General features: G+C 33.2%; 1 protein-coding gene across 5 annotated transcripts in view; it reads right to left on the bottom strand.

The window, feature by feature from the left end:
• LOC141453498 (cyclic nucleotide-gated channel alpha-3-like) overlaps positions 1–17,712 on the bottom strand; it is a 98,078-nt gene that overhangs the window by 70,798 nt on the left and 9,568 nt on the right. For all 5 annotated transcript variants that reach the window (XM_074126829.1, XM_074126830.1, XM_074126828.1 and 2 more), the window contains exons 2-3: positions 4,027–4,357; positions 2,577–2,776 (exon numbers count right to left, since the gene is read on the bottom strand). In XM_074126829.1, coding sequence (XP_073982930.1) covers positions 2,577–2,776; positions 4,027–4,165 — 339 coding nt within the window. In that variant the 5' untranslated portion in view covers positions 4,166–4,357. The remainder of the gene's footprint in view (positions 1–2,576; positions 2,777–4,026; positions 4,358–17,712) is intronic.

Raw genomic sequence — 17,712 nt, 5'->3', positions numbered from 1 at the left:
GGAATTTAATCATTCCTCCAAGTCGTTTTCCCATTAGCTTGCCACTCTGTTTTCATGTATTGTTTTCAAACTTGCCTTCCTGATTATGAAAGAAACTGTCCCTCAAAGGAACTCTTAGATTTGGTTGTTCTTTTCTTGAGCCTTCTCTAGCCAGGCGGTCAGTCAGCTCGTTACGGCATATCCCTCAGTGGCCCGGTAACCACTATAGTATCTTTCATATCTCTGCTCTTATTTTGTTGCTCAGATAAATCTTTAGGCTGACTAAAAGCTACTTCTCCTTTAAAACTTGAGATCATTAGGTGGATATTTATGTTCCAGAAGAAATAATCCCTACCTATTTACAATTTATGTTAATGTCACTGGACATTTAACACTTAACTTAATCTGAGCTTAAGGGTCAGTGGATTTTTAATTGACTTGGAAAGTTGTCTGGAATAGCACGGTTGAAAAATCTCTGAACGAGAGAATAAGGACAGGAGGAGTTGGGCGCATGAAAATTGAGATAAAGATATTTGATTAATTACTTAGTAACTAATAGTGATTTAGAAATTTAGTGATCAGCAAGTAGGGTAATCAGAAAATCTAAAAATCGTAGTAAGCTTATAAGAAGTGGCAGTAAGCCAAAAAGTATCGCACAAGCCTCTTTCGAATACCATCAGAACTTCAAATACGAAGATCTAATATTTGAATATAGAAAACCGATTTTTCAAGACAACTGAAAACATTTTCACTATAAGAAACTTCCTTGAGGTGTTTTCAATAAAACTTCAACAATTTTAAACAACTTTAAGAGAATTCATGAACATTTAACTTTGCCCACAATAAATCAGAGAAGAGAGAGAGAGTAGACACAAAGAAGCAGAGGGAAAGACCAACTTATTTTGAAAATTTTTTGAAAGAAATGTCAAGTCCATTCAAGGGGGGCGAGAACAAACAAACGTACTTTGTAACTTCTAGCATATAGACTTTATGTTTCATTGTAATAAGGCAGTGTAAAGTAAAATATTTAAGCTTGGAGTTAATTAAATTAAAACCCATCTGGTCCAGGGGTTAGCTAAAGGACTAGGGGTTGTGGACTAGTTCTGGACCTGACCGCTAGCAACCCTACCCTGCTTATTTGATATGGTATAAGATTCTTATTAGCTTTACACGAAATCCTCTACTGCATTATGTTACAAAATTTTACGTTATTATTACATTATTATCCTGCTGTAATCAAGTATTTCAAAGTCTCACTTTTTTAAAAAATATTAATAATTTTTAAAAAAATATTAATAATTTTTTGTGATGTAAAATAGCTTCTACAACCTAATTGACTTCTCTGATTACGCTTCAAGCCAGACTGAAGTTGACATTTACTGATATTTTTAAAGTTTATATTTGTACCAGAAGTATTTGGTATTGCATTTGATCGTATGAAATTTGTTCTATAGTAAGGTAGTTGGAACCATTGAAAGCATCCAAGAGATAACAAAAAATTGTCCTACTTAATTTAAAATTTATTTGGAAAGAATAATTTAAAGATATCCGTCTGTCAATTCGTTGTATTTTAGTACATTACACTTCGTGGACGATCATGTAATAACAGCTCAGGATACATAAGATCTTAAGATGATATAATGAGGGTGCTAATGGATTATTACAAGAACTGAAGAATGATGATTAGTTGGAGCAAACTGAAAACATACTATAAAGGATAAAGAGGGGTAAAGGAATCAAGAAAAAAAAAGAGAAATCCTAAAAATATCAGGGTTAAGTTTTGGAAAAAGCTGTAGGATGTGGAAAAGAAAATTTAAAAAAGGAAGTGATTACGCTGCTAAAGCAGCGACAGACTTCACCCAGTGCTCTCCAGAATAATACCTCATCCGAGAAGAATAAGTGGAAAAATGCTTGTATGTGGAGAGCAAACATGTTCCGAAAGTGATCCATTTAGAAAGTTTCTACGTTAGAAGGTACCTTGGCTTGTAGGGATATTATCCCACTCGGTGCAGTGCCAAAATAAGAATAGAAATAATAATAATAATAATAGTCGATGCGCCAAAAATAAAAATAAAAAAAAATAAAATAATAATAATAATAGTAATAATAATAAAGAAATAAGAAAAAGAATCTAATTTGTTACAATGTTGTAAAAGCATAATCCACTCCTCAGTGAAGGCATGAAATAAATGAATATTACAAAAAGAAGCAGTTAATTTTCAAATATGAGAGGAAACCTAACAATACAACCTAAAACGTAAAGGTTTGTGATATGAAAGGTTCTCCAAAATAACTATTTAAAAGAAATACAATCAAAACGGAAGTGACACGAACAATGGTTTAAGAAAGGTTCCCGGGATCAGTTTTTTAATCAGAGAGAGGGCTGAAAAAAAGAGGATGCAGGCGAAGAAATTAATGGAATCAAATGTATGAGGATCTTGGATTTGCAAAAGAACTCTTAAAAGAAATCAGGGCATGAAAATTTTTTAATAAATAAAATCTTCATTAATAACAAAATTAATGAAAACTTTAAAACGATGCTTGAAAAAAAAACTCAAATTTCAAGCATTGTTAATTTTTTTTTTTTGTGAAAATACCTGATGTGGAGTTTTCCTAGAGACTCCCAATTTAGAAGATACTATATCTAGAAGGCTCTGTCTGGATACAGACTTGAATGGTTTTGGTTTTAAACTTTCTGTACTTGATTTGGCCAGACCTAGTGGGCTGCAAGAGTCGAGTCTTGTGCCAGACGAACTTAGCCTCTCACCTATCATCCGGCCCGATCCTCCTATTAGACCTGAAACATATTTCAAACAAAATAAAAACGATATTAGAAACTATAATTTTTGAAAAGTTATAATTATTGAAGCAATGAAATAGTTAAATAATGTCCTAAAATAATTCCCCATCTTCTTACATTCTGAATTCAATTTATTTTGTCTTTATGTTTAAGCAACCAAATTAAAAGTGGATTCTATCATTCATGTTTAAAATACTATCTGGAAAAATGCAAATTTGAGAAAGATAATTTATAAAATTATGGCAAAAGATTGTTTTATATATTTTAAAGATTTTTGAAATTATCCGTACTTTTTTGATTAATTTTTTTTTTTCTTCTTCCAACGTTAAAACTGCACATATATATTATATATCAATTATTGCAATAATAGATTACATTTATTACAGTACAGTTTTCCTTAGTAAAATATAATAAGTGTTGTCCAATAAATTTATTATACATAATGAGTTGATTCAAAACATTTTTCAAGCACATATATTTCTTTGACTAATAATAAATAATAATAAAAATAAAAATTTTACAAAAATGTTTGATCAGTGATTCTGTAATTAATAATTATTATTTTTAATCCTATAATTACAGTTTTATCTAAAATATTTATGTAAACCAAATTTTTTATCGTAAGGGTTGCTGATGAATATTTTAATTTTTAACTAAACTATTTCTGCATTACAGTATATTATGATAGTTATATTAATTGATTTATATAATATATAGATATATGATGGCCCTCAGTGACCGAAACGTTGGTAAAAGAAAGAACAAGAAATCAAAACTTTGAAACCATAAAATAGGTTTAAAAGATATGTATACCAAATGTTTTATCGAAACCAACAATGATATTTTAAAGTTTTAATGTAAGAGAAGAGAAAAAAGTTTGGACTACTTTGAGAATGTGATAGCACGAAATTTTAATTCTGTTAAAATTTTAACTGGAATGGATTGGTACCACGGAATAGAAGAGCAGATCTCTGTTTATTTGCATTGTCGAATCAATTTTATTTTAGTTTAAGAGTGAAGAATTAAAAGAAATATTTGAAAACCACAAAAATCTTGTTTGTACGGATAAATACCTAAGCATAGGTATCGATAGTTATGAAGAAACTCAAGAAGAAGGAAGGAAGTCCGTGGGTTGGAAGCTCCAAACCAAAAAGTACAAAAGATGCGGAATCGTGATAAAGGACAACGAATTCAGATGTATGAGTATAAACTATTTCTGCAAATATGTATTTACTAAAAGAACTAACCGGGTAGCAGGGCGGGCCCATTTGGAGGAGTTGGGTGATGATTATTTGGCGACAGGACTGAGACTTGTGTTAGCTGTGGCGGCTCAGGTTGGGAGGGAGATCCTCTGGCCCACCAGCTTTGGCTGACCAGCCTTGTCATACACCACCGGCGGGACTTGCTGCTCACTTGAGCCTCACGGTCGACCTCATGGCCACTGGCGCTGCTGAGTGCACATCCACTCTCTGCTTGCCATTGCCCTGCCCACTGGACCCCCGCATGCCCTGCTAGGTCCGCCGTCTCGTTCTCAAACTGCTACAACACAGTCCTCTTCTCACCACTCCTCCCATAACTCTGTAACACAAGTTTAAAATATTTCATTAATATATCATCTTCAGCAACAAATATCAAGAAATGGAGTTTTATCAAAGAACAATTTAACGTTTAACAACGGAAAGTAGACTTTAACGCACAACCACTTTCTTTTGTGCATACGTTGGGTATATCCAACAGACATTCGATCTAATGTGAACCTAATGAAAAGCTTCTTCCTTTATAGGCTAATTTCTACCATATTTAGAATAATCAGGAGTTTCTTCAAAAATTCTTTCAACAACAAAAGGATCCTACCTTACAAAATGAATAAACTATGTTTCCAAAATAAAAAGAATTTTTTTTTAGTTTTTCAGTTTGAAGGAACTGGTAACCATAAAAAGAGTTCAGGTCCAATTAAGGTTAATATTTTTATAGCCAACAGTACTTCTACATAAATATATGTAGCCCGTATCAGCGTATAGAGATACAGTGAAGTTTTCTTAAGTTAAGAAAATATAACAAAGAAGACTAAAGCATATATTAGCATACATTCTTTTGAAAGTAAGTTTTGTTTTCCTTATTTATAGTAAATATTTTTGACGAAAGAAGAACTCAAGTATTATTTATAAACTGTAAATAAACGGCTTCCATAAATAAATAGAAAACAAAATTAAATTAACAACGGATCTATACTTTAAAAATCAGTTTCTTATTGTCCTATTCTCACTACTATCCTGGGCGTTTTCAACAATCAGTCGCTTCTTATTCCTATCTCCTGCCCCCAGCCTCCATCTCCTCACTCCTATCCGTCTCAGTTCTTCACCCACCTCAACTATCCTTCTCAACAGTGGTCTTTCCCGTTTTCTGGCACCATCTTTCATCCAGTATGTCCGCGGAGAATCTTCCTGCCTTGATTTGTGCATTTTAAGAGATATTCTTCATCGTACAAACGCTTCAGTTAGGAATTGTATGGATCCTTCAATGACGGAACCGTATATTTTCCATTTTCATTCTCTTATTCCAAGCATTCTTTCACGGTCTTTTACATGACATTCGCTGACATAGGTAACCTCTGGTCTTATTATTGTCCTGTACAAAATGAAATTAACTTTAAGCATGGTCTAGGTAGAAGATTATGCCTTGAAGCTCATGACTTTTTTTTATGTGTGTGTTAAATTAGCATCTATTGTCTGACGCTATTCAAACATTTATTACATTTTGGAATGACCCAAAAGTTACCATGATTTTTTTTAGCATTGCTATGTTGCGATCTCGCAGTCCATCAGCCAGGCACTTAGATGGGTCACTGTTTGTCTTCATAAAACTAATTTTATTCTTGCTAATCGGTAAACTTAACTTTTTCGCATTCCCTTCAAGAACCTTCACAGAGTGCACTCTGTTAGAAGATATCATTCCCAAACGCCAGGCATTATTTCATCCTCCTAGATAAATTGCATGAAGTAAGCCTTAGTAAATTGTATTTCCGAGATTGGTTAGAATGTGGCTCCTCACAATGTTCAATTAAGACTGTGTTGAAGAGCACAAGTGATAGAGGATCTCTTTGTCTCACTCCACTCATAAAATCATAATAAATTTCAATAGTTTTTTCAAAAATTATTTTCTTTTAGTCTCATTAATTCAGCACTTTCTGGCAGCAAGTGCACAGTGTGACAGGAATATTATAAGTGGAAGTCAAATTGTGCACACCCAAACTGATGAAACAAGCTGAGATAAAAATCTGAAACTGGTCAGAAACAGAAAAAAACATGTACTTTAAAATTATATTGAGTTTTTATTTTGCTTTTTGTTACTTGTTATTTTCTTCATTTTATTTAGTTAAAGATAGAGCTTTTACCTATGTAATTTGCACTTTTTGTGATGTTTTCGCTTTCTTCTTAAAAAGCAATTTTATTTTCTTTGTAATAATACTTTCTGTCTGCATCTGATGGCAAAGAACACATTTGAGGACGCGCTGATAAGGAGTTTTACTTGAGAGGCCGTTAAAGAAATGATCTTATCTAAGAAGTACTATTCTCCTTCTCTTACTCTGAAAAACACACACAATACTCCCTCTATCTGGGAGGGAAAACACCTGATTGTTTCCTTCTGCAGCTTCAACAAAATTGTTGTTTTGTGCTTTTTTTACATAATGTTTTGGAAACGGGCTTAAAGGAAAAATAATTACATCTTTACACAAGTTTTCAATACGTGGATGCAAATCTAAGAGATCACGTCTTTGAGTAAAAGTTCTTTTTCATTTTTTCTTAAAATGTCTAAAGCTTTCGAAAGATTTAGCGCAATTAAAATCTAACATTAGCTGAACAACCTAATAAAATTTAATATAGCGCTTCTTTTATTGCCCATCCACCCGCTGGAAAATTGAAAGGCGCACACTTTAATTCAAATATCTAGTTAATGTAAAATTTTAATACATTGTATTTACTGTAAAATGTTCCACTGCGCACATGAAATCAGAAGTTTATCGCGTTAGGCCAGTAAACGCTTGGTTGTAAAATTTAAATGGCAAAACTTTTAGTGAATCACTACATCTGAGTACTTGAAACCCGCCAATGTTTCCCATCATTTCCATTTTCTAGTACCTACTTCAAACACTTTTCAAATGTCCATTTTCTTCTCTACCTTGCAGATAATCTGAGGTTACAGAAACTTGGGAAATAATTAGTACCACCGTAATTCTCTTTTAGAAAGTATCACTTCTATTAGCATTTGTCAGATATCAAATTTTATTAGTATAACTTAATTCTTGGATTGTTCTAATAAATTCATTTAATTTTGACATATATTTATATGAATATATACATATATAATATAGTTATTATAAATGTATATAGTATTGTATAGTATAATGTATAACAATTCCCTTAAGGTTAAATATTAATTTATTTCTGCATCGATTCAATAATTAATATTTTAGCGTTTTTCTGTGCACTGTCAGCTGAAGCAAAGCGTATACTCGTTGAAGACAACATTGGGCTTGGAAATAGAAAATTGCATAGCTGTTGCATAGCCGCGAACCTATTACGATGTCCATGGGCAACTACTTAGCTAACTCCTTCTAACGAGCTGTTAACAATAACAAAATTGAAAATTTTAGTAAATAATGGCATCAAGTAGGTTCTGGTGAATACTATTATAGTACCTCATCTTACGCTTTACATCGGTAGATTCCAAAACAGCAATTGGTTATTCTTAGAACATCTGTCGTTTTCTAGAGTTCAACTAAGACCGAAGAATATGTTCTCAGGACTAGGATGTTCGAGAATTTTCAATATCTCTTTGCACAAGAATATTGTTTACAAAAAAAAAAAAATATGTCACTTTGTTTACACCACTTAAACCCTAAAAAGCTTTCACAGGGTAAATTTGGAGCTAGTTTAGAATTTTAGTCAGTCTAAAATAAACCGAGATGCAGCGATAACTCAGAAATGAAGAGTGACAAAAACTTTGCAGAAAAACAACTACTTTGCTTCAGGCTAAAAGGATGTGTAACCTTGGAGACTACTAAATTATATTTTACTTAATTTATTATTCTTTCCAATAACTGATGAATTACATAAATGAATTTTTGGAAATTTCAATCCTCTCACATTTTGCGAGTCAAAAACAAACACTTAATTTTGGCTGATCTCTCTATTAAATTTTAATAATTCTACTTTAGAGAAAAAGGAAAGCCGTACATCTAATATATCAGCAGTTAAGATTTAACAATCCTCTCCGGAGCTGGAGTGTGTATATATAAATTTTTCTGAAAGTTACCTAGCAAATATGAAAAATTAGAAAGCTGAAAATCTTACATCCGACCAACTTAAACGCAATTCTGACTCACCCAAACACTTACTCAGACTTATATAACTACATAAGGAATACAAATTAAAATAAAATCAACTTTCACGCATCCATTCTGATAATTATTTTAAAACATATATGTTTAAATCATATAACAGACAGATCACCCACTATTTAAAGACTGACCAATGAATAATGGCCTACATTATTCCTACTTCAATAAAAGCAAATAACTTCGCTGTTAATGTTTTTTTTTTTTTTTTTTTTAAATCTTTTATTGGAATTTACAACTGCAAGGTTGTTGCAATAAGCAAATATGGTACCTTTATTGAATAGTTTTCTTTTCCCTAAAATGCGAAGTACACAATTATGGATAGCGTTTTCCTAATTCTGGCATATTATAGGAAAGTAATAACCAATTTTAAGCATTTCAATAGCCATATCTGAAGCAAAATAGCCTAGCGTATGGCTTTTCTGGATGATTTCATACTGTAGGTTTTTAGGAACAACACAGCATTTTCTCTGATACATCTTTTACATAAGATCTTTTTACAAAATCCACAACTTTGAGTCCCTCTAGTACGTTATTGTTACCGTTTATATTTAGTACTTAGCTGTCTTCTTTTGGGTAGGTTTACGCAAAAAATTCGGATTCATCAATATCCCTTATCGTACTTCGGAAACAATAGCAGTAAGCCGACTATATAGTTCATTTGAGTTCCAATCAATGTGTAACTTCAAACAAACTCTTCCACCAATAATACATAACTCTGCATTTTAACACAAAGCTACTGTCCGTAAGTTGATCTAGTTTACAAAAAAAAACCATTGGTTAGCAACGGTCTCCACATTTTTTGAGGTTACATAAATCTGCAAAAGCTTTTTTGAAACTTCCTATCTGGCTGGAATTACGAACTGAAAAGAAAGTATGGATGAAATGTTAGGTATCATTGATTTTTATCTGTCGTAGCACGCATGTTTACTCTATCCCAGACAGGTTTCAGGCTTTCAAGCACATTTTAGAATGTTAGGTACTTCCTGATTTTGGAACCTTTTGTAATTTATTCAATTTTTAAGCTAAATTTTTTAAACTGAAAGTTTTTGTTTAGATTACAAGTGAGAATTCAATTATTTACTAAGGCTTCATGTTTCAAATAATTATGATCTTTATATAACGAAGTCTGGGAATGTACATATCAAATAAATACAAATATTGACTTTATTCGCCATTAATGACATGAAACAGCCATAATAAATATAGATACAGTAAAGAGAAACAGCAAAAACCAAAAGAGAAGGAGTTTCCGTAGTAAATAAACTATAAGAAATTTTCCTCATTAATTACTAGAACCAGAGCGGTGAGAACTCATTTGTGGAGATGTTTGCTAAGTTTGCAACTTGCCGAACTGCGCTAGCACCTACTCGCTGACAAATCCCCTTGGCCCTGTGTATTTATGTCAACTCACCAAGAACCTTCCTCTCATTTTTTCCCCCTACACCTTCATCCTTTAATAACACTTCAGTAATTATTATACTTTAAATTAAAGACATGACCTTTATACGCCCAACAAAATTGTATTATTGATCTCACCTCTCTTAAAAAAAAAAAAAAAAAAACTTCTTAAATGGCAGGTCGAACAGTTGAACCGCCTACAGTAAATTGTTAAATAATAAAGTCTTATTCGAACTAAAAGGGCTTGTATCGGATTTGTAAAGCAAAGCTTTTAGATCAGCTGTTTCGGTGCTAGAAAAAAAACAACAGATATTGGGAAGCTGCGAGCTCTAAACTGAACTTTTACCTTCTTACTACTTAGTAACTTTGGGGTGTGCATGCAGTTTGTTTTTAATTCATTAAGCTCCAGGCAAGGTTTTTTTTTGCTAGCTTTTATCAGTTTTTGAAAAGATCTCAGGTAATGCATTAGACAATTATAAATTATGCACGATTGTTCTTTAAGGAAACAAATAGCCTTCTTAAGATAGAGGTTGAATGTACTGCTTGACAGTGGATCTCCCTTTCTCAAGCCAGCCTTCGCTCTGAAGTTTTCAGACAGTGTACGCATAGTGTAACTTTACTTGTTAAGTTGTGTCACGCCACTACATCTCGACTGGCCACTCAACTGAGATTTCTCGAGTACCCAACAGCGATCTTATCATTCGGTGCTTTCTTTCTTATCATACAGTCGTATTCTATCTTACAAATCAATGATTGATATAAAATAACTTATGATTAAAAAATACAGTGTAAACAATAATCAACGGTACATAACAAGTTACCGCTAGATTAAAAAAATGTATAAAGTCTGCAGTTAAGTGAAATTAAAACAGAGATTTAGGGAGTTACTATATTGTAACTATTAACACTATTTTAAACTTTAGTTACAAATAGTTTTCAGTTCATTTAGACAAGCAATGCTAAGCACTGAATACCGAACAGATTATAAAATTAACCACATTGTAAATTGTGATCAAATCAGAGAATATATTACTACACACAATGAGGGTACATTAGATTTATTAGCAAAAGTAGAGCAATGCCTATTTATTCATGAGGGCTTTACGTCTACCTATCTTACTGGGAGAGTGGAGACAACTTGCAAACATAATTTACTATAAATTTCTCATATAATACATTAAATAAAATCCAGGGAATTGAATCCAGTATTGCAATACATCTTAGCTTAGCGGCTCTCTTGATGTGCTAAACTAAACCGTTTGTTGACGAATCTCCATTTCTTCCTGGACAAGTCTATAATTCTTTCGAACTAATGAATTCTGAAAACTGAATAGAGATTTGTTTGTTTTAAAAAACTAATTTCTTCTATTTTCTCATTGCTTGTTTAAAAAAATCTTTTTATTTTGATCCCATATCAGATAATGAATGATGTTATTACGGTTAAAAGCTTTACACTACTATATATAAAATATATATAAACTCGTAATTGTATTTAGTTTTGACATCACATGAATTAAGTAATGTCGCGATATGTATTTCTTCAAATTCAACAATAAGTGCTAAATAAAAACATAAGACTATACCATAAATTAAGGAAGCTAAAAAAACAAATAATGGAAAAATTAGTAATAATTAAAAAAAAAAAAGAACTTGAAGAAGCTCTGCGTAACTAGTAGAATACTGAAAAATTTACTCAGCCGACAACCAGACGAATCGAGCTGTCCACAGCAATCTCTCATTCTTAGCTGGATATCTCCTCACTCTATTCACAACTCCATAATTCAGCCTTGTTCTCACGATCACAGAAGGAGCTACCTCTTTTAGTAACCTCACCACTTGACTCGGTAACTAGTTCAGGCTAACTTTTGTACATGTACAATAATTACTGTCTAATATTTGCTAAAAATAATCACAAGTTCTATCCGTGTGTGTTTCACACTCAAAAAGTGTAATGTCAATTCAGTAAAGTAGCACTTTTGCTCAAAGCTAGCGATCGATCAAAACCTTTTATGTTGCATCCCTTGGTGATACTTTAACTAAATTTAAATTTGGAATTCTCTGTGACTTTTCGTTTGTGGGTTACGATGGACACACACACACGCACATAGATTCGTAAAACCACTTTTTCGCAATTAGGGAATTTGAAAGCGTGAATTGTTTAGGAAAAACTCACAACACGAAATGTGAGTGACAAAAATATTTTTTTTAATTCAAATGTACAATCCTTTTAAGGCAAAATTTACAAATTATAAATAACTCTTCGAAACTGACCAAACTTGTCTTAGCTGGAGAATAAACGAGTCTTAATCCGAGTCTTAAACTCGTAGAAACAGCGTACAATGCTAAATGGTGAATTTGACTGAATTATCGACGATCATAATTGATAGTAATTTCGAGCAGGAATTGCGAGTTCGTTGACCCGAAGAACCTAACAGACTCACTATTTCGCAGACTCCAAACCTCGTAAACCATAAACGCTGTAAATTGTAAAGAATTCTTTTTAACAACGTTTATTTCTTGATCTAGGGTAAGAATTATTGCGAAATGGCGTCTCTGACTACATCCTTTCTGTAAAAAAATTCAATCCGGCGTTTTACTGCACCAACAATTTTTTTCCTGATCAAGCACTTCGTAAGAGAAATGACCATTTCCTTAGGTTATTAAATTCTACAATGAAGCCAACGCCATCACGACTCTTGACGTTCTACAATGGCAACCACTAGGTAGAGCATCCCCTCCTGTCAAGTCAGATTGACCAGGCTTAGGAGTTTGGTGAGAGGTTTCCAAATAAAACATGGATTTTTCTACTATAAAGAGCTGAATTCTGTGTCAAAATAGCCCTTTCATACTGCCAAACGCTCAATGCCGTTTCATCATCTTACTGCACAGATTTTCCTCTGCTAAGCCCATGGCGTTGCATGTGTGAAGTCTACAATGGACCGTAAAAAAGCCAACGATCAAAAAAGCCGCCCGGCATTGCTGGAGGAAGGCTACAGTAAGTTTAGACAAGTAACTTCTGATTCACCAACTCATTGTCCCTATAACTCGAATTGGCAATATCCAATTACTCAGTCGAGAAAGACTATTCTGGATGCCAACAATTTGATGCCCCTAGAATGAATTATCTTCTAAATTACTACTCGCTAGCGCAAAGATATAGACTAGTTTTAAAAGACTGTAGCCAGCTATCAGAAATATCAAATTTGGTTAGACCACGTCTTGGAGCCGTCAATGTATTATACTGAATCACCTGACACTGGCGGTACGTGCCTATAAATCTTTCTAATAAAGTTTAAAATGCTTGCCGAAGCTGTACCTAAGAAACTGTCCTGTCAGAAGAATGATTTGGATCTGCCATCATCTCCTAGCCCGACATTGGACATATGGCGTGCCGTTGGTAATGACTGGGAGTGGATGGAAGCTCCACGAAAGCCTTGTGGCCACAGCTCTGGCTCCCACAGACTTAGTTATGAAATGGTGTTACATTAAGAAGTTGCCTTTTCTGCATTTGCAATGATCTCAGAGGTGAACGAAACACAATCCTAAGCTCTGCTATTGTAATTCACACCAAATGTTCAAAATTGAACATTTTTCAATAAACTTGACTTTCTTTTTAGTAAAATAAAATAACATTTTAAAATTTAACTTGATATAGATCACAGATTTTCGTCAAAATAAAAAACAATTAACACGATTACATTTTGACCCGAAAGATTCTTCTATCTTCTACTTGGCAAGTTTTATTAAAAAAAAAAAAAAATTATAAATAATATGGAACCCCATTTCACCACCTTTCGATGGTCAGAAATGACGTCACAGTTGCCCTAGCAACGACCCTAAATAGTTAATATTTTTATTTCCTGAACAATAAGGACACAAGGATATCTATTTAATAACTAGTAAAATTTATCTATTACAATTTTGAAATTGTATTTTTTAGTAAGCTTAACTACTGGGATACGTTTAAAAATGTATTACTCTGGAAAAAATTTCAAGCAAAAAAGTGACCTGCGTGAAATAGAAAAGAGAGAACGGACGAGTTTCTTATTGGATTGGATTGGGGCCCATGTGTAGCGAAGGTCCTATGTTCGAATGCACCCATCTTGAAAATAATAATAAAGACCCAGCTGAGCCTTGTGATCACTCAATTAGATCTATTTTCTATAACCTAGAATTCTGTAGAATCTAAAACTATATTTTTCTAGCTTTCAACCTACAGTGTTTGGTGACAAATTTTTCTATTGTTCTTCCTTATCTGGTATTTAATTAAAATCGATTTCATTACTTTGTAACTATATCATTCCTTCTCGGAGCCATAGTTTTCCTTAAGATCTTACTCTTTTAACAATTAAACGAACTTATTCTTTGTTAACACCCATTATTTTTGAGTGCACTAATTACTTTTCTTGCCCTTCTTCTGGTGATTCCTCTTTCAAACCCATCTTAAGGAAATATTTTGAATTCAATTAAATGACGTAATTTATCAGTTTCAAATTAGATTATCCACAGTTACAAATACTACGAAAACTTCTTAACGCTCTTAAAAACGTTTTATGTATCTAACCTCACCATCCATAATGACCTCAAAATCCCTTTCATTAAAGATATTACTAAAACTCGTTTTCTCAAATTTCATTCCTTTACAGCAGCTCATCCTAACGCTCTAATCGAACAACTAACTATCTTCTTCTGCAAAACCAGGTGATCCTCCAAGAAGACTGAAGTGAAGATGGCCTCGCGATCTACTCTCATCATAAGAGCAGACTAACATATGTCCACGATAACGGAGTGGACTCTACTGGGTGCCTTCTCCACTCGTATTTCCTGATATTTATTTTTTTATCGTGTACCACATTTGTTTGTTGCAGCAATTGTTGCAGTTGTAAATTTCAATAAAAGATAAAAAATAATAATAGTTAGGGAAGGGATTAGCTATGAGGTTAGCATACTGGACTCCCACGCGGAGGTCCCGGGTTCGAATCCAGCTGCTGACCCTTAGATTTTCTCTTCCTAGGAGCTTCTTACAGCTCACTGTCCGGTGATGGACAGTGTTGTCTGTAACGAGAGAACACTGTCCGGAGGCCGGCAGGGCACTGGAAAAAGCTTCGGGCGCCAATAACCTTAGATGTTGACGCGCCTTAAATCATAAAAAAATAATAATAATAATAATAGATTATCTAACTATTATATTTTTTATTAAAGAGTCCTATGTTTGGAAGAGGATTAACCACTTCTTCAAGGACTTTGGCGTTCCAGCGGGTGGTTCTCAACTATTGACATATCCTGACTGACACCTCGACCACTCACAATACAAAACATAGAAACTACAGAACTAGTTAACGTCTGCAACTATTTGGGTTTAGCCCACGCACAACTCCAGCTTAATACAAGCACGCAAGCAAATCGTACATTCACTACCCTGGTGGGATGGCAGAGTAAGCCTACCAGAGCTGTGAATAACGTGGGCTAGCGTTTCTCCCAGTTGATGAATAATAAATAAGTTTGTTCAATGTTGGACCATAACCAATATCAAACTAATTTAACTTTAGACTAAACTATATTTAACTAATCCAGTAAAAGTACGATTACACTCCTCGGAGTTAGATGTGTGCTGAAGTTGAAGCTAAATTATTGTGAAAAAGGCCGAAGATTTTATTGATTTTTCATGTGTACACACAATTATTATCTCTTTTTTTTCAGTATTTTAGGATGCTCTAGAAAAAATCATCAGAATTATCAATTATGCATACATATGTACATGTAAGGGGGCGTAAAATAAATGTGGGCCGCTACTTTTGAAGCGTTTCTCCATAAAAATGGGAACGTCAACGTTTAAGGTCAATATAGCACAGTTTTTCAGTAACCTGCCGGCCTCCCTATAGTGTTCACTCGAAAATGGCATATTGTAACATCACTGGACAATGTGATGAAAAATGTTTCTAGGAAGTTAAAAATCTATCATATTTATTTCATATGAGAACTGATAATTAAACAAATACCATAATTTTGAAACGATTTCATCTCAGATTTTCTCCTTTCTTTTTTTTCGAGCAATAAGCTATCTCAAATTTCTAAAAATATTCAACATTTAATATTCTTCAAAACCATGAAAGATTCTGCAGAGAAACTATTGTAGTATTCAAATCCCTAAGTTTTTTTTCACATTTATTTCAAGGGATCGTTTTTTATGTACACGCTCAACTTTATTAAGTCAAAGCACTTTGAACCTTCTGTTTTGCAAGTTTGATTTTTTCTTTTCTTTTTCTTTTTAATTTTGAAATGTAAAAGGAGCGGTCTACATATAATTTATACCCTATATTGTACATCGGTCGAGGAAATATACGATGCCTGCTATACGCGGACGATATCGTGCTATTGGCTTCGGACCCGCATGTGTTTCAAAAAATGATCGATCGCGTGGGAGAATATTCTAATAAGTGGAATTTAGCCGTTAATCTGAATAAATCGAAGGTTATGGTGTTCAGAAATGGTGGCAAATTAGCGAGGAAGGAAACCTGGAGATTAAATGGGGAAAATTTAGAAATTGTTAACTTTTATAAGTATCTGGGAGTCGGCCTAACCCCTAAATTATCCTGGACCCGTCACTTTGTAGAGAAGTTAAGTTTATCTAAGTCAGCTATTATGATAACGTACACGGATCTGATTAATAATAGTGATGTACCTCTGAGCGCTAAGTTTACTATTTTTAATTTCGTGATGCGGGCTATAATTTGTTACGCAGCCCAAGTGTGGGGTTTTCTTCGTATTCAGGAAGTTGAAAAATTAAATACCTTTTTCCTGAAAAAACTATTCAAACTGCCTTTGAACACCCCGCATTATGTTTTATATACGGAAACAAGCTCAAACCCTCTGTTTTTATTTACGTTTAACTTGCACTACAAATATGTTCAAAAAGTATTGTCAATGCCGGACCAACGCCTCCCTAGAATTTTAGCCAATACAATTATTAGTAAGAAATTATATTGGTTTAAAGAATACACGGATCTGTGCAGTAGATATAGCTCTTCAGATCAAGTAATTAGGGGCAACTACGAGGGCTCAGCAGACAATTTGTTAAGCGCTATTCAGATAGAGTTTAAAAGTAATTTAGTTAATGGTATGAAAAATTCAAGATTCCATAAGTTGTACAAGGAATTAAATTTAGAACTTGCGTCTGATAATTATGTTAATGATAGTAACGCAATTGGTCTGATTAGTACCATCATGAAATTGAGGGGCCAGCTACTTAAATTGAATTTTCATGTGAGTAGGGGTGAAAGTCAGTACAGGTGCGCACTATGTAATACTGGCGATGTAGAAAATGTGGTAAATTTTGTTGGTTTGTGCCCTGTATTACAGGAATGGCGATTAAGATGGCTCGGTGAACGGTTTGTCCCCTTACAAGAAGTAATAAATTATTTAAATGGTCTTTATGGATGGGAAAAACTTTATAAATATACTGCCTCTGCTTTGAAATACAGGTCATTTTTAATTAATGAGTTTAATTATTAGGCTGGTGATTTATGAATCTGCCCTTAAAATCATATATTATAATCAGTTATTATTAAATGAAGAAAAAGTCTTGATTTATCTATGTATTTTGTTCTTGTTTAGATTATTTTTATTGTATATTCCTAATTTAGAAGTGTTTATTTTAATTTAGTACAGAGCATAAATTTTGTTTATCGATGGTCAACTTGGCGGACGGACCTTGGTCCATGCCTATGTTGTGTAATGTCTTGTTTATGTGAATTTTGTAAATATGAAATCAATAAAACACACTATATTATTATTATTATTATTATTATTATACCCTATAAATTAATGTACCTCATAAACTTATAAACGATAGCTAGATACTATTGTGCAAAATTGTGGTGATAATAAAACACGAGTTACAAATTTTATAGTTAGTTACAAACAGTTAAATTTACTTTCACTAATGCAATGTGTTTAAATAGGGCCAAATGATAGCCGGTGGATACACGTATGTGAAGTAAACTGAGATCAATGAAATTTAAAATGGAATAAATTGTTCTGCAATTTTAAATTACGTAACCTCTAATGTTCAGAAAAATAATAAAGAAAACAAAAATATTCTGCTATGAATGGTTCTAAACTTAAACTCTAATGG

The sequence above is a fragment of the Rhodnius prolixus genome, unplaced genomic scaffold (genome assembly GCF_049639745.1).
Source record: "Rhodnius prolixus isolate KJV_2025 unplaced genomic scaffold, Rpr scaffold_3, whole genome shotgun sequence".
NCBI classification, from domain to species: Eukaryota; Metazoa; Arthropoda; class Insecta; order Hemiptera; family Reduviidae; genus Rhodnius; species Rhodnius prolixus.
This window is presented reverse-complemented; position numbering and strand designations above follow the sequence as displayed.